We start from the raw sequence: 18,144 nt of genomic DNA, 5'->3' as shown, positions 1-18,144 counted from the left end.
AGACAGATCAGCCTTGCCTGCTTTTCCGTGGTGCCCAGTGCATCCCTGCGGGGGTTTCCGGTTGCTGGGAGCAGCCTGTCTCTGGCAGGTCTGCTCCTGGGTAGGTTCAACCCCACCCTGTATTTGGGTAACATGCTGGGTTCCTGGCCTCCCCTGCTCTGGCCTCACGAGGTGCCCGTTGTGGTAGGGTGCGTGTCAGCAAGCTGAATTAGGGAGGAAAACAGTCCCCATGGGAGGTGGGAAGCAGCAACCCCAAATGCCAGGGCCAGCTGACCAAGCTGCCAGTTCTTACTGCAGACTGTGGAAGAATGCAGTGCACATGATCCCGTTGCCTGCGATGGAAGACGAAAACAGGAAAAGGTAATGCTGGGGCTCTATGATTTCAAAACACTGTGGCCACAGAGTTGAAAAGTGAGCACCAACGATCTTGAGCAGATGATTTTTTCATGCCTTCAGAAGAGTATGTGCAGTGCCGCTGGCTGCTGCTAAGCTGTCATCATCTTAAACTCAGGTTTCACCTGCCTGGGGGGGCAGGCGGAGGACTTCAGGACTTCAATGGACTTTAAGGCAGTGCTTTCTCCACCGAAAGAACTCTTTCAAATGGACTCTGGGGTAAAAAAAAAAAATGGTAACAGCTTTCTCTTGGCTGACCCTCTTTCTTTTTCTCTTCCATTCTATGCATCTATGTTTCTGTCTCCTATCTTTCTTCCTCCCTCCCTCCTTCCTTTCTTCTTCCCTTCCTTCCATCTATCTATCCATCATTAAATTTTGGGAGGCTTCTTTTTTCTTTCTGAGAAATGCCAGGCTCTATATGAAGGTGCTGGTCATTATTCCTTGTGCCTGTTGATTTAGGCCTCTTGGTATACTTCACCCAGTGTAGTTGTAGGTATAGGGTTGAAATAGGTGAAGTTCTGGTATAAACTGATTATTTCTTTGCAGAGTGTCAATTAAGTGGCATCTTATAGGACCTGAAATCCAGACTGTTTTATGAAGTGGACTCCAAACTATACCTTTGGAGTAAAAAGAGCTTATTTTCACACAGTATTGTCCAAATGGAGGCAAGGCAAATAGTTGTTTAGAAATAAGTTGTTATTACCATCGATAACAAGGTAGCGTGTGTCTACGAGAAAAATCATTATTCATTTTACTATCTATGAACATCATGGTGGAAGGTTGGAGCTAGGAAATCTTTTGGCGGGGGCAGGATTATAGATTTTTAAGAGCATGTTAGCAAGTCCACTGGGGACTCTTTCTTGCTTTTTGTCTGTTTGATCAGGATTTCCCACAGCATCAGGCTTCCGTGCTATTCCTCTTGTGCCCCTTTCCTCCCAGGTCTCAGTAAGTGGGACCTGGAGCTGCCTCATGCAGCTGAGTTCAGCCAGCCTCTCCCGTATCCTGTCTGACCTTCAGCTCTCCTTTAGTTGGCCTTTTAGAGTTTGGTTGAAGTTCCAGGAGAGATGCTTCCAGTGGGATTTGTGTGGAGCAGAAAGTCATATTTCTACAGGTCATGAGGAAGGAGGTAGAACCTGTGGAGAAAACTACTTATGATGGGGCCAGAGCCTTTCCATGCAGCCAACCATCTGTCCATCCATGCTTCCATCTATCCTTGCAACTATTCATGCATTCATCCTTCCATCTGCCCCTAAAACAAAGGGAGGACACAATGGTATATGACTTCATTCTATTCATGTTGGGTAGATACAATTTATATGCATAAAAAGACTAGTGTATTTCTAGCAAACAGAATCCAACAGCATATGCCTCACAAGCAGGAAGTAGAGAGGAGGATTCAAACCTGGGTCTATTTGGCTCCCAAGCCTGTCTCCTTTCATCTGACACTAATTATATCAGAGAACCCTGTGAGACGTCCAGTTACTCTAGAATCTACGGTGGTTTCTCCAAACTGGACCTCTTTGGACATCCATGGCATGGGTGCCAAGTGGACTTTTGCCTCTTTGCTCATTGATAACAAAGAGATTGGTCTAGTACTTTTATGTAAAGAGCACGAATCACGATTCCTCCATTATCTCCCTGCTTCTGTTAGAGAGACCTGGTGGCTTGACTGATTTCTTGTGGCAAAGAACAAAATACAACCCAGAAAGCCCAGACTCTCAGGAAGGTTACTGTTGGATCAAAGGAGACAGCCTGGTGGGGTGGAAGCTAGGTGGTCATGGGTTCAAATCCCAGTTCTTGGAAAATTATTTAACCTGTCTGATCTTCAATTTCCTCGTATGGTAATTGGAGATAGTAGGTGTTATTATAGCTACTCTAGAGCCAGCACTTTGTGCTGGTTTATGTCAAACCTGGCCTAGCTCCTCTGCTCTCAGGCACAGCAACTGCTTTTAAGACTCTTATAATTCCCTGAAGCTTGCAGGCATTATTTAGTGGGTCACAGCAATGAATGATGATTAAAGAATACACCAAACTCTGGCACCAACGGTTGGAAGACTGGCCAAAGGACAATTCTCCATCTCTGGCCAAGAGGACTAACCCTTTTGTTAAAGCCCATTTAATGACCTGCCTGGTTGAGTTGTTGGTGGGAGTCTCCTTGCTGGCAGCTGACTCCCAACCAAGTTGTACGGGTGATCCCCGTTTTACCTAGTAAGTCCTTGGAGGAAAGCTGGAGGCTGGGATACAACCCTGCCTATGGCAGGCAGGGCTGGACTGAGTTCATTCATAGACTCATTCATTGAAAAGTTTGAAAACCAGGGGCTCTGCTTCTGGAGAATTAAAGTTGGTTTTCTTAAGCCTGCTTTTCTTTGGACTTCTGCCCACCTGGTGTAACCTGGGCATGCTATGTACTTATTTGAACAAGTATATCTAGGAGGAGAGGAAAAAGCATGAACGGGTGGAGTGGAATCTCTTTAACATCTGCTCTGTGATTTATAAAATAAGTGTGATGCCATGCCACTACGGGATGCTTTCCAGGAAAATGGAGCTATGGTACAGAGAAATACCTTCTAAAAAATGGCAAAAGTTCACCTATACTTCTAAAACTGTTGAGTATAACAGAAAAGAGATATTTCATTACACAGCCATTTAGAAAAGGTTTCTAAAGCTTTTCCCTGACTCAGGGCCATATTTTGATAAAGAGAATGAATCTGCTTTGCCAGTTTTCTTTTCACTCAATATTCCATTCATAATATGTATATTACATATATAGCCAATATAGTGGATTTATAGTAACCAGTTGTTATCAACGTGAATTGCTTCATTTCTCCTGCTTGGCTTCTCCCATTCATCAGTTCTCTTAAGATTTCATTGCTGACTGGCCATATTCACCTTTCTCTTCTTTCTTTTTTTTTTTTTTTTTTTATAAATTTATTTATTTAGGCTGCATTGGGTCTTCGTTGCTGCGGGTTTTTTCTCTGGTTGCGGTGAGCAGGGGCTACTCTTCATTGAGGTGCACGGGCTTCTCATCGTGGTGGCTTCTCTTGTTGCAGAGCATGGGCTCTAGGCGCGTGGGCTTCAGTAGTTGTGGCACGTGAGCTCAGTAGTTGTGGCTCGTGGGCTCTAGAGCACAGTCTCAGTAGTTGTGGCGCACGGGCTTAGTTGCTCCACAGCATGTGGGGTCTTCCCGGACCAGGGCTCAAACCCGTGTACCCTACATTGGCAGGCAGATTCCCAACCGCTGCACCACCAGGGAAGCCCACCTTTCTCTTCTTAATTCAGTAATATTTAGGCCTCTCAGCTAATCTGTAGATCATCTAACACAGTGTGTGGGTTTTCCTCCATGTTATCTGGAGCACTTGTGTGTAGCGTTTGGCATGGAAGAATCAGCTCTTCCTTCAGGGTGCATTTGTTTTGAAAGGATTCGGGCTAGAAGTGATGCTTGAGCTGTATCTTAGAGGTACTTTCCAGGTAACAAAGGTAGGGAAGGGAAGTTCAGGTAAAGTATGGGGGTAAGAAAGAGCATGGAGGAAATTGCAGGTGGCTTGCAAGGCTGTTCTGGCACATGGCAAGGGAGGGCAGGGTTGCAGCTGGAGGGGAGGCTGGAGGTGCAGCTGAGGACCTGGTCACAAGGCCCTTATCTCCCCTGCATGTATGTACTGCAGGCAACTCAGAAGATTTTAAACTGGGGGTAAGGGTTAGAATGGACTTAGACTTAGGGACATAAGAAGGAGGAACCTGATCAGATTTGCATGACAGTGATGTGGGCAACGGGCAAGTCTTCAAATTAGCCTCAGTGTCCTCATTCCTAAAGTAGAGAGAAAGGTTTTGCACCAAGGTTGGAAGAGGTAATGTATGTGAAAGTGCTAAATATATTTAAACTTTTATTATTATTATTGGACTTCTTTGAGCCATGAATGAGTTAACATACTTCATTTTTCAAGAGATCAGTTTTGTCATCTGAGGCAAAATACACATGCTTAATATTGTTACCTGATTTATATAGGGATATATGATTGATTGATTGGCTGCGTTGGGTCTTCGTTACTGCGTGCAGGCTTTCTCTAGTTTCAGTGAGCGGGGGCTACTCTTCGTTGTGGTGCACGGGCTTCTCATTGCAGTGGCTTCTCTTGTTTCGGGGCACAGGCTGTAGGTGCGAGGGCTTCAGTAGTTGTGGCTCATGGGCTCTAGAACGCAGGCTCAATAGTTGTGGCGCACGGGCTTAGTTGCTCTGCAGCATGTGGGATCTTCCCAAACCAGGGCTCGAACCCATGTCCCCTGCATTGGCAGGCAGATTCTTAACCACTGCACCACCAGGGAAGTCCCAGGGATATATGATTTATGTAGCTTTCTATTTCCTTAAACATCTGATTTTTAAAATGGGAGCAGGTCTTACTATTTGTTGTCTGCTTTAAACTCTAACTGCTAAAATTGGAAGGATATGGGAAGACCTGGTGAACGCTGCTCATAAAGAGGAAAAGAAAGGGTTTTTTTCTTTCTGGCTGTGCACTCATTCTTTCAAGAGTCATTTAGAAAGAAAAGGTTTCCATCTTCTCATAGCAACTCAAGTGCTTGAGGACCTCATGACATTTTACCAAAACTCTCCTCCCAGAAGGGCATCAGTGGTGAGTAGGTGAATAGAAACATGGTGTATAAATAGCTAAATATACAGAGGAGCACATGAGGCATCTGGTAATGTGTGATTTTCACCTGATTTTACTGTGTTATTAAGACGAACCCTGCTTCCTAAAGAAAATTAGAACATTTTCAAAGCTCGAGTCTGAATCCTGCCTCATTCCTTGGTGATGATGTGACCCAGGAAATGACATCACCTCCCTGAGTGCTCCCCTCTATAAAATGGGGAGAGTAGTAAGGCCTACTTTTTAGGGCTGTTGGGAGGATGACATGAGATCATCTGCTTGAAGCCTGACAAATGATAAGCTCTGGGTAAGTTGTTATTAGGAACACCCTCAGCTGTGGGAGCCAGCACCATTCTCTTCTGAGCATGGCATCAGACGTTCAAGTTGCTTCTGAACATGAATCTGAATTGACACCTAAGAAACCAGAAGAGGATGAAAAAGAGGATGGAGTTTAGTCTATAGAAGGTCTTGAGCCTGAAGAGGTACCAGAGTCCAGTGCCTGTCTCGTGTCATAGGGCCCAGACGACAGCGGGTCGTACCAGCCCGACCAGACTACATGGACAGGACAGCAGGGCATAAAGGTGCTGAGGAGGTGACCATTCCTGGGCTGCAGAGATGGCATGAACAGTGACCAGGGCAAGACAACACAGTCCACACAGCTGCAGGTGTGAAAATCAAACTCTGTCTTTATTCTTTTACCATTGTATGTGGGATAGGTAGCAGCACTGCTGGGGAGCTCCTTGGGAGGAGAGGAGAGGGAATCTGTTGGATGGAAATCTTACCTTTGAGCATCAGTTACATCTAAGCCTGTTTTCAGCACATTTCATGTTAGACTTTTCAATGGCAAGTCAAGGAGTAGAAGGTAGATGGGCTCAGACAAAAGGTTCTTTGCAAGAGTTCAACATAGTGGCCAAGATTTTATTCTTGCATTTCATCATGCATGTGCCTTGGAATTACAGATTTTTTGGAATCTGACTGAAGAAAACATAAACTTTCCAGGTAGTGTATAGGTGTCCCCATCTTTCTAGCATCTCTGCCTTTGGCCGATGTGATGCCATACTTTCCTGACATTTAATATCAGCTCTGGTATGGGTCTGATACCAAGTATATTCATACCTCAGCCATAAAACAGGACCTTCTAGATAGCCAGATTCAGGTGCTCTGCCCTTCCCAACAGATGCCTCTCCACCACCCCTGACTCCGCCAAAATGAAGTAAAAGCACATCCTGAGTTGACCACTTCCTCTGAGCCTGGCAGACACACAGCAAGAGTCTTGGCTGGTGATGGGCTTGATGCATGGCCCACTTGACTGAGCCACACATATGCACAGGCTTGACCTACACTGGCAAAATCTGCAAGGACACTTCTTAGACATTTCAAGTGATTGATTCCTCTGAGGAAATGATACATTAAAAAATACACATATACACACATATTTAATTATTTTTTTAAACCACAACTGAAAAAAATTCTTTGCCACTGTGTAGAATTAAATCTGACAAGAAACCCTATGAGTTTTTATTAGTACCATTATTGTTTTCTTTGGCTTCATGTACTATAATGGTAAAATAACAAAAAAAAAAAGAAAAAAATTGTAAAAAGGCAAATATTTTGTACAAAAATACAAAGTTTTAAAAGCTCTTTAAGTATATTTCATATTGTTACTAAAAGTTGACCTATATATCTGTATGTCTGCATATTTTTCCTACATGTGGGATTTTAGAAATGTAAGGTACTGTTTACACAGTATACGTTTTCAGTTCTTCCTAAAGCTCAACAACCAATGATAATCTTTTTTCTGATTGGAGCATTCCATACTCTGGAAGACATGATTTGCATAACCGTACGATTACTGGCTGAGAAAAATCTATGTGATTCAGTCCATTTGCATACTGAAAATCAATGTATCATACTGGGGGAACACTTTTGTTCCCAAGTCCTTAAGTAATGGCAGATGGTAAAGAACGTTGGCTGTCAATTTTTTCAGTAATTGGTTTGCAGTGCTTTTTTTCAATCTGGTGAGAAGGTGATGCAATGAGGAAGAAGTATCTTTTGCCTTTGAGAACTGTCCGAAAATTTGCTCTTATTATTATATCACAGTCCATTATAATGCAGGTGATAGTACTAAAAGAAAGGAAAAAGGATGGGTGTTAGTTTTTCTTAAAGAACAATGTTAATGTATAATTCAAAAAAGGAACATGTGTTTTTATAGGAAACATTCCAAATACATCGTTCAATAATTACTTTTTCAAATAAATGCCTAGAAATTCTTACTCAGATTAAATAAAAGGTAAAATTCACTTTGAAAGAGCCTATTTTGGGGAATCCTAGTCCCAACTCAAATCCCAAATGGCCAAAGAAGGCTAACAAATGACAAATCTGGGTCACTTGTCACCCTCTACTGTAATCTCTTGTTGAGATATTTGTGTTCTTTTCCTGAAACTGACCAGGATGGGAGTTCCTTACCTGTCTGGAGACCTCTAGCACTTGGACGAGTGCTTGACACACTAGAGGTTTTCAATACATGACTGTTGAGTGGATAAATGCATAATTTGTGCCCCAGTTACTGTCAAAAATAATTTGAGCAAAATATATTTTTGTCATCAACTTTGTTTTTAAAAATTGAGATAAAATTGACATATAACATGTTAGTTTCAAGTGTACATGATTCCAAATTTGTATATATTGCAAAATGATCACCACAGTAAGTCTAGTTAACGTCCACTACCACATATAGTTATAATTTTGTTGTTGTTGTTGTGATGAGAATTTTTAAGATTTACTCTTTTAGCAACTTTCAGATATATAACAGGATTAGTAACTATAGTCACCATGCTGTACATGACATTACATTACCATGCCTTATTTATTTTATAACTAGATGTTTACACATTTTGAGCCCCTTCACCCATTTTGTACACCCCACCACTCTCCGCCTCTGGCAACCACCTGTTTTCTGTATCTATGAGTTCCATTTTTTTTTTATAAGGTTCCATATAAGTGCGATCATATGGTGTCTGTCTCTGTCTGACTTATTTCACTTAGCATAATGCCCTCAAGGTTAATCCATGTTGTCACAAATGGCAATATTTCATTCTTTTTTATGGCTGAATAATAATATTCCATTGTATTTATATACTGCATTTTCTTAACCCATTCATCTATTGATGGACCCTTAGACTGCTTCCATATTGTAAATAATGCTATTGTAAATAATGCTCCAATGAACATAAGGGTACATATATCTTTTCAAGTTAATGTTTTTGTTTCTTCAGATGAATACCTAGAAGTGGAATTGCTGGATCATATGGTAGTTCTATTATATTTTTAATTTCTTGAGGAACCTCCATACTGTTTTTCCATAGTGGCTGCACCAATTTACATTCCCACCAACAGTGCATAAGTGTTCCCTTTTCTCCACATCCTCGCCAACACTTGTTATTTCTTGTCTTTTCTATAATGACCATTTTGACAGGTGTGAGGTGATATCTCATTGTGGTTTGCATTTCCTTGATGATTAGGGATGTTGAGCAGCTTTTCATGTACCTGTTGGCCGTCTGTATGTCTTCTTTGGGAAAATGTCTGTTCAGATTTTATGACCATTTTTCAATGGGATTGTTTGGTGTTTTGCTATTGAGTTGTGTGAATTTTTCATATATTTGGGATATTAGCACCTTATCAGTTCTATGATTTGCAGATATTTTTTCCCATTCAGTAAGCCGACTTTTCATTTGTTGATGGTTTTCTTTGCTTTGCTGAAGCTTTATGGTTTGATGTAGTCACACTTGCTTATTTTTGCTTTTGTTGTCAGATCCAAAAAATCATCGCCAAGATCAATGTCAAGGAGATTATTACCTATGTTTTCTTCCAGGAATTTTATGGTTTCAGGTCTTACATTTGAGTCTTTCACCCATTTTGAGCTTATTTTTGTATATGGTATAAGAGAGTGGTCCAGTTTCATTCTTTTGCATGTGGCTGTCCAGTTTTCTCAACAGCATTTATTGAAGAGATTGTCCTCTCCCCACTGTATATTCTTGGCTCCTTTATCATAAGTTAGTTGACCAATAATCCATATGCATGGATTTATTTCTGGGTTATATATATTCTGTTTCACTGATCTATGTATCTGTTTTTATGCCACTACCACACTGTATTGACCCCTGTAGCTTTGTAATATAGTTTGAAATCAGGGACTGGGTCTAGCTTTGCTCTTCGTTCTCAAGATTACTTTGGCTATTTGGGGTCTTTCATGGTTCCATACAAATTTTAGGATTGTTTGTCCTATTTCTGTGAAAAATGCCATAGGAATTTTTCTAGGGATTGCATTGGATCTGTAGATTGCTCTGGATAGTATGGACATTTTAACAATATTCTTCCAATCCATGAACACAGAATATCTTTCTATTTATTTGGGTCTTCTTCAGTTTCTTTCATCAGTGTCTTATAGTTTTCAGTGTATAGGTCTTTCACCTCCTTGGGTAAATTTATTCCTAGGTATTTTTTTCCTTTTTGATGCAACTGCAAATGGTATTGTTTCCCTAATTTCTCTTTCTGATCGTTTGTTATAGTGTATGGAAACACAACATATTTTTGTACATTGATTTTTGTGTCCTGTGACTTTACAGAATTCATTTATTAGTTCTAACATTTTTTTTTTGGTGGAGCCATTAGGGTTTTCTATATATAAAATATCATGTTACCTACAAATAGCGACAGTTTTACTTCTTCCTTTCTGATTTGGATGCCTTTTTTTTTTTTTTTTTTTTGCCTAATTGCTCTGGCTAGGATTTCCGATACTATGCTGAATAAAAGTGGTGAGAGTGGGCATCCTTGTCTTGTTCCTGATCTTAGAACAAAAGTATTCAGCTTTTCACCATTGAGTATGATGTTAGTTGTGGGCTTGTCACAGACCCTCTATAGAGAGTTTCTCTCTACAGGGAATCCATTTGAGAGTGGTTTTTTTTTTTTTTTTTATCATAAATGAACACTGAATCTTGTCAAATGCTTTTCTGCATCTATTGAGATGATATATGATTTTTTTCTTTCATTCTGTTAATGTAGTGTATCTCATTGATTGATTTGTGGATGTTAAACCATCCTTATATCCCTGGAATAAATCCCACTTGATCATGGCATATAATTCTTTTACTGTATTGTTGAATTCGGTTTGCTAATATTTTGTTGAGGATTTTTACATCTATAGTTCATCAAGGATATTGGCCTGTAATTTTCTTTTCTAGTAGTGTCCTTGTCTGGCTTTGGTATCAGGGTAATGCTGGCCTCATAAAATGAGTTTGGAAGTGTTTCCTCCTCTTCTATTTTTTGGAAGAGTTTGAGAAGGATTGGTATTAATTTTTCTTTAAACGTTTGGTAGAATTCACTAAGGAAGCCATCTGGCCCTGGACTTTTGTTTATTGGGAGGTTTTTGATTACTTATTCAATCTCTTTACTAGTAATTGGTCTGTTCAGATTTTTTTATTTCTTCATGATTCATTTCTTTGTAGATGGTATGTTTCTAGGAATTTATTTCTCATAGGTTGTCCAATTTGTTGGTGTATAATTGTTCATAGTGATCTTTGTATTTCTGTGATACCGGTTACAGTGTCTCCTCTCTCATTTCTGATTGCATATATTTGAGCCCATATTTTTTTCTTGGTAAATCTAGCTAAAAGATGGTCGATTTTGTTTATCTTTCAAATACCAGCTCTATCATTAATCTTTTCTATTATCTTTTTAGTCTCTATTTCATTTATTTCCACTCTGATCTTTATTTCCTTCCTTCAACTAACTTTGGGCTTCATTTGTTCTTTTTCTAGTTCCTTGAGGGGTAAGGTTAGGTTATCTGAGATCTTTTTTTCTTGATATAGGATGTATTGCTATGAACCTCCCTCCTGGAACTGCTTTGCTACATCCCATAAGTCTTGGTATGTTGCATTTTCATTTGTCTCACTATATTTTTTACTTCCTTTTTGATTTCTTCCTTGACCCACTGGTTGTTCAGTAGCATGTTGTTTAATCTCCTCATATTTGTGATTTTTCCAGTTTTCTTCTTGTGATTGAAGCCATATCAAGCATCTTTTCCAGTCACAATGGTATGAGGCTAGAAATCAATCTTCTTAAATTTATTGAGACTTTTTTTTTGTGGCCTAACATGATATATTCTGGAGAATGTTCCATGTACACTTGAGAAGAATGTGTATTCTGTTGCTTTGGGATGGGATTTTTTCTATCAGTTAGGTCCACCTGATCTAATGTGCCATTTAAGGCCAATGTTTCCTTATTGATTTTTTGGTCTGGATGATCTATTCACTGATGAAAGTGGGGTACTAATACTGTACTGCTGTCTATTTCTCCCTTTAGGTCTGTCGATATTTGCTTTTTTTACTTAGGTGCTCCTATGTTGGGTGCATAAATATTTACAAATGTTATATACTCTTGTTGGATTGATTCCTTTATCACTATGTAATGACCTTCTTTGTCTCTTATTCCAGTCTTTGTTTTAAAGTCTATTATGTCTGATATAAATATAGCTACCCCATCTTTCTTTGGGTTTCCGTTTGCATGGAATATCTTTTTACATCTTCACTTTCAGTCTGTGTGTATCCTTCATCTGAAGTGAGTCTCTTGTAGGCAGCATATAGACGGGTCTTGTATTTTTATCCGTTCAGCCATTCTATGTCTTTTGACTGGAGAATGTAGTCCATTTATGTTTAAAATAATTATTAAAAGATATGTATTACCTGCCATTTTGTTAATTGTTTTCTGGCTGTTTTGTAGTTCCTCTGTTTCTTCTTCTCTTGCTCTCTTCCTTTGTGACTTGATGATTTTCTGTAGTGGTAGGCTTAGATTCCTTTCTATTTATCTTTTATATATCTACTATAGGTTTTTGCATTGTGGTTATCATGAGGCTTACATATAACAATTTATAACAGTCTATTTTAATAACAACTTAAGTTTGAATGCATTCTAAAACTCTGTGTTTTTACTCCCTGCCCCCACACCATTTTATGTTTTTGATGTCACAATTTATATCTTTTAATCTTGTGTATCCCTTAACAAATCATTGTAGTTGTAGTTATTTTTATTACTTTTGTCTCTTAACCTTCATACTAGCTTTATAAGTGTTAATCCACTACCTTTACAACATTAGAGTATTCTGAATTTTACTATATATATGTAAAGGTAAATATATTTTGACCTTTACCAGTGAGATTTATACTTTCATATGTTTCCCTGTTTTTAATTAGCACCCTTTCTTTTCAGTGTAAAGAAGCCTCTTTAACATTTCTTGTAAGGCTGGTCTAGTGGTGGTGAACTCCTTTAGGTTTTGCTTGTCTGGAAAACTCTCTCTCTCTTTCAATTCTGAAGGATAACTTTGCTGGGTAGAGTATTCTTAACTGGAAGTTTTTTTCTTTGAACACTTTTAATAAAACCATTCCACTCCCTTTTGGCTTGCCAAGTTTCTGCTGAAAAATCAGCTGACAGTCCATAGGGGTTCCCTTGTATGTAACAAGTTATTTTTCTCTTGCTGCTTTTAAGATTCTCTCCTTGTCTTTAACTTCTGACATTTTAATTATAATGTGTCTTGGTGTGGGTATCTTTGGGTTCCTCCTATTTGGAACTCTGGGTTTCCTGGGTTTGGATGTCTGTTTCCTTCCCAAGGTTGGGGAAGTTTTCAGCCATTATTTCTTCAAGAAGTTTCTGCCCCTTTACCCCTCTCTTCTCCTTCTGGGCCCCTATAATGTGAATGTTGGACCACCTCACATTGTCTCATAAGTACCTTAAACTATCTTCACGTTTTTTCATTCTTTTTTCTTTTTGCTTCTCCACAAGCAAAGTGGGTGTGTTCCACTGCCCTGCTTTTGAGCTCACTGATCCTTTCTTCTGCTTCATCTAGTCTGCTACTGAATCCTACTAGTATATATTTTCCAGTTCAGTTATTGTATTCTTCAGCTCTGTAACTTCTATTTGGTACTTTCTTATATTTTCTATCTCTTTATTGAAGTTCTAACTGTGTTCATCTATTCTTCTCCCGAGTTCAGTGTGAGCATCTTTATAACTATTATTTTGAACTTTTTAATAGGTACATCACTTATCTCCATTAAGGACTTTTTATAAGGTTTTATCTTGTTCTTTCATTCAGAACATATGTATCTTTCTTCATTTTGCTTGACTCTCTGTGTTGTCAAACTAGATAAAACAACCCTCTTTCCCAATCTTGAGGGAGTGGCATCTTGTAGGAATGAACCTTATCTTTCAACACTGCCCTAGCTCTTGCTTGTCCTTCAAACCACTGTGATTGTTCAAGCAGCCTTTTTTATTTTTAGTGGCTCCTAGCATTTGAGTGTGCCAAGACCTGTCAGTGCCCCAAAGGGGAGGATCTCAGTCAGCAACTAGAGTCTTGCTGATTAGAAACTAGACCTTCAGGCAGCAGCTTTTAGAGTATGCAAATATTTATAGTCTTGTGGGACTGAAAGGTATGTCCCACTGGCCACCAGAACTGGGTGACCTAGAAGTGTCTCCTGCACAGTTGTTGCAAAAATCAGGGTGCCAGACAAGTGTACAAGCTCCATCCTGGGAGCTACCTGCACCCTGTCACGAGGCAGAGGGAGGTCACAAAGATGGCATCCACCAGCCTTTGTCCCTGGAGGGCACCTCAGTAGGTCCCTAGATGAGCCAAACCAGAAGCCTACCCCTCTTGCTGAAGCTCCAGGACAAGCAAATAGGCCTCTTTCACAGAAATACTGGGGGTATGATTCAGTTTGCTGTCTGCACAGTCCCCTGGGGATAGCAGCTGGCCAAGAATGATTTGTTTGTTATAGTCTCATGGGACCCAGGAATGCAAGCTCACTGGCCACTAGAGCCAGGAGATCAAGGGGTGTTCCCTGGGTGGCAGCTGCAAAAAACTGGGCATCAGACGTGTGTAAAAGCTCCCCTTGGGGTGATACTGGTGCTGTGGAGCACAGCAGAGGGAGAGCACAAAGATAGTGCCTGCCCTTCAAGGTCTCCCACCAACTTTCAAAATAAAGACTTTATGAGATAGAATTACATAATATTCACAAGGTTGTATAGTTTAGAACTATCTAATATTTTAGAACATGTTCATCACCCCTAAAAGAAACCCATACCTATTACCATTCACCCCCATTTCCTCCTCCACCCACCACAAACTTTCAAATCTAGTTCTGATGAAGAAAACTAAGATGCTATGTCCTGAAGAGGGTCATGTATTTAATGAAGTTTTACATAAGTACCTTTTGAAATGAAAAAAAGAATCTCCAAATGCCTCTTAGGCTTATGAGCTTAGAAGGAGGCAGGGAAACTATATCCCTACATTATCTAGCACAGCATCTGGCCCATAGTAAATGCTCAGTAAATACATGTGGAATTGAATGCTTGGCCACCTGAATTATCCGTGCATGGAACTCTATGAAAAAGACTTAACACTGGTGCCATATGTTAAATAACAATTGACTGACAATATTATAAGGTAATGACCTAGGCCTTTTAGTCTAATATTTATTGGGTACTTCCTCTACATTAGGCACATTTATTAACTTATTTAAGTCCTCACAACAACCCCATTAAGAAGATATTATTATTTCCCTGAGGTTAATAGCTTGCCCAGCTAGTAAATGGCAGAACCAGGACTGGAAGCCATTACCGAGCCTACATTCAGATCCCTTATACTCATCACTTCTTGCCCTTTAATAAGATATAAGCTCAGTGGCTCTCTCTTAAATCCCCTCTGCTGCTTACCTGTCTCCCTGTCTTTTTCGCAAATGAAGTTATTGATGTCCTCACACTGGAAGTCGTTCCACTGCCCAGCATAAATCAGCCCAGCACAGTCTTCTCCAGGCCCGTGGCCATGACCCCAGTTATCTGGCTGTCCAGCTTTCCAATTTCTTTTAAGAAAACAGAAATCAGATATTATTTGCAAAGCCACAGAGAAGTTTTCTTTACCCAAGAGCAGCAGAGAAATGTAAAAAACAAAACCAAGGCCTGTCATTTGTCCGGGAATGAAAATGCACTGTTTAAAAAGCTGTGCACACTCGGATTCAGAATAAGCAGCTGTTTTGCAGAGCGCTGTGTTATGCAGCATCTCCCTGCAGGCTTGTTATCATTGCCACAGTGCAATCAGCTCACTGAGCTGCTTCATCACGTTGCTGAGAGAGTAAATCTGTCTCCAACACAGTTAGATGAATGACAGCTTTCTAACGTGCACTGGAATGCTGACTGCTGGGCATGTGGGTGTATATCTGTGTGTGAATGTATATGCATTCTGAGGACCACACACACACACACACACACGCGCACACACACACACACACATTCTTGGAAGAACCCAGAGGGATCCTCGTACGTTCTGATATCTTGTCTCTAACAAGTCAGAGTCAGGCAGAGAGAGCGAAAGACGCTTGATATACACTTACAAGAACCTACAATTATAAACACTTGGTTATGGTTTTCTGGCTAAGTTGTAGATAGTTAATTGCTATAGAAAGAAACAGTAATTTATTCTTACTGAAAATGACTTATACATCTCACTGCCTTTTTTGGGAGAGAGATTAAAGTCTTTAAAACAAGTTTTCTTTAGGATGAGCTCATTTGGGGCTTAACTTGCATGCTGCTGCTCAAAGCACCCCTTTGCCAACGTTTCCTCTTCCTGACTCTATTTCCAAGCAATAAATTAGATGTGCTTCCAAGACTCAAAACTTGAAAGACTACGTTTTCTCTGAGAACCAGGTCTTTGCACAGAAGCTTGTGGTTACCTCCTAAGAGGACAAGCTTGCCTCGTGCGGAGGGTCCGAAAAAACATCTGCAGCAGGAAGTGCTTCCCATAAACGATGACTCATTACCCAACCAGCATCATCTAATAATAACTCACTCTGGTCCATGCTTCATGTTCGTATCAGAGTGGCTGCGGCTTTGGCCGCTAGAGAGAAATCTTCCACTGTACAGACCCTGATAGCAGGAGAAAGTTTTACAGCAAAGAAACACTTCTCACTACTAAGATTTTCCTTTTCTGAGGCCAGGCTCTTACCAGGGTCACCTGGGGACAGAGCCCATGTTGTCCTACTTCTTTCGACGACAAGACCAGCAAAAATCAGGGCGATGGGAAAGGAGAGTTGAAATTTACAGTTAAAGGATGTAACAAGGTAGCATGGACTCCCCCAAGCCAACTGTATATTTTGGGATATTTTATAAAATGAAATGAACTTAAATAAATCTAGTGATGAAGAGATAATTTAGATGAAACCATCAACTGATGAGAGTAAATGTGGGACGATACTCAGGTGGAAGTCAGAAATAGTCATTCGTTAACTCATTCATTCGACAGATATTCACAGAGCACCAACTATGTGCCAGGGATAAATAATGCTAGCTGATGGCAACACGGCACTGTGGAGAATAGAGTCCCAGCCCTCTCAGAAATTATATCACAGGCAAGAAACAAATGAGGTAAAACCCTCAGACTGTCACAGTGATGCCAGAAAGAGATGAAGTTGGAAGGAAACTTTCAGGCAAGCTTTTTGGTGTGTGTGTTTCCACCTCGAAGGACCCTCCCGGAAATGTCAACAATGCCTGGGCAGTTTGATGTTGTTGGTGTACACGTTGTTCATTTCTGTAGTTATACGAGGGGGTTCCCTTCCAATTTTGTTTATCAAATTTGAGATTGTGATTCTCGATGCATACTGACAGGACATTTAATATTCTTTATCTCCCAGTTAGTTGGGAATAAATAGGAATATTTATATAATAAATATAATAGGGTTTATTATAATATTATTTATTATATAATAAATAATAAATAGGAATAATAATAAATAAATAGGAATTCTGATAGAAGATCTGTTTAATATTTTCCCCTTGTATTTCCTTGCCCTTTTGAGTAGATAAAAGGGATTTACAGATGAGACAAAAAGAGAACTGCTTGATAAGAAAGGAGATTGTCTTTATCACCATCCTCCATTCGTTTTTTTCCAGGTCACTGGAATTCTTCACATGCAGTGCTTAAAGCAATCCTTCCGGACTAAAGGTAGAAGGTGGCTGTGAGTGGAGTGACTCAGGTGGGACCAGCATGGATGTGCGGTGGAGTAGCCTGAAGCCAGGCTGCAGGAGGAATTTGTCTCAAAGACTAAGTCTCACAGCATCTCTTTGGAAAAGCTAAAATCACATGGAATGATTTGTGGCAAATCCCCCCAGTCTGCATGTTTGTAATAGAGCAGAACGTGTCAGATAAATAGAATGTATATATTTTGGAGAAGAATTTCAGCTTAAATGTTTCCTAAACCTCATTCATAGGTAGATTCTGGAAAGAAGAATGGCTGAAACCTGGGCGCCAGATCCTTGAATGCCACATTATAACATACATGTCAGAGAAGTGGTTGGGTAGCAAGGTGTGTATGTACTTGGACACTGTATTTTGAGTACACTGGGGACCATGGAAGCATCGGGACTCCCTCTTCCAGGGAGCTGGAATCATTGCAAGCACCTCAGCCAGTGGGTGTGAAACACCCCCCAGGATTCTGGGTTTATACTAATGGAGGTAGAGCACAAACTCTCAATTTTGGGAACAGCCCCTTCCAACCCTCACAACTTAGTATTTCTCATCAACCACAAGATTGACTGAGCCTTCGTGGCCAAGAAACTTCTGCTGGTAAGAGCCTGGCCTCAAAACAGGAAAATCTTAGTAGTGAGAAGTGTTTCTTTGCTGTAGAATTTTCTCCCGCTATAGAGGTCTGAACAGTGGAAGATTTCTCTCTAGTGGCCAAAGCCAGTGCCACTGATACAAACATGAGGCATGACCAGAGCGAGTGAGTATTGAAGTAGATGATGCCAAAGGTTCCCTTCTGGTCCTTACCATTCTACGGTTCTATATTCTAAAAATGTAGTATATAATATTACGTGTAGCCATCTGTGTGGACAGAAGGGCAGCCCATGTTTTGTCTTTGCAGTGCAGAGATGAAAGCTGTTACTCGTAACTTGACAGCATGCTCCCGTTAAATGATATCCTGTGCAGGGGACCAAGAAATGGACAAGAGGAAGAGAGGAGCTTCAAGTGTGTTTTGGGAGACTCTCAGGAAGCACAGCATATCTCTGGTGATCTAAG

General features: G+C 40.3%; 1 protein-coding gene and 1 long non-coding RNA gene across 4 annotated transcripts in view; one reads left to right on the top strand and one right to left on the bottom strand.

Moving 5' to 3' along the window:
* LOC115802123 (uncharacterized) overlaps nucleotides 1-18,144 on the top strand; it is a 65,956-nt gene that overhangs the window by 24,411 nt on the left and 23,401 nt on the right. The window contains exon 2 of one of the 2 annotated variants that reach the window (XR_016387596.1): nucleotides 17,019-18,144. This is a non-coding gene — a long non-coding RNA (uncharacterized LOC115802123). The other variant, XR_016387595.1, reaches the window with a different exon arrangement.
* Nucleotides 2,690-18,144, bottom strand: part of COLEC12 (collectin subfamily member 12) — a 198,358-nt gene continuing 182,903 nt past the window's right edge. The window contains exons 9-10 of one of the 2 annotated variants that reach the window (XM_022586796.2): nucleotides 14,790-14,935; nucleotides 2,690-7,154 (exon numbers count right to left, since the gene is read on the bottom strand). In XM_022586796.2, coding sequence (XP_022442504.1) covers nucleotides 7,135-7,154; nucleotides 14,790-14,935 — 166 coding nt within the window. In that variant the 3' untranslated portion in view covers nucleotides 2,690-7,134. Of the gene's footprint in view, nucleotides 14,936-18,144 lie in introns of both variants that reach the window. The other variant, XM_089894966.1, reaches the window with a different exon arrangement.

Source organism: Delphinapterus leucas, chromosome 14 (assembly GCF_059928025.1).
Source record: "Delphinapterus leucas isolate spDelLeu-1000000601 "Yukka" chromosome 14, BTC_Dleu_Yukka2, whole genome shotgun sequence".
In the NCBI taxonomy this organism is placed as follows: Eukaryota; Metazoa; Chordata; class Mammalia; order Artiodactyla; family Monodontidae; genus Delphinapterus; species Delphinapterus leucas.
Note: the sequence above shows the minus strand (reverse complement) of the source record. Positions and strands in the feature narration are given on the sequence as shown.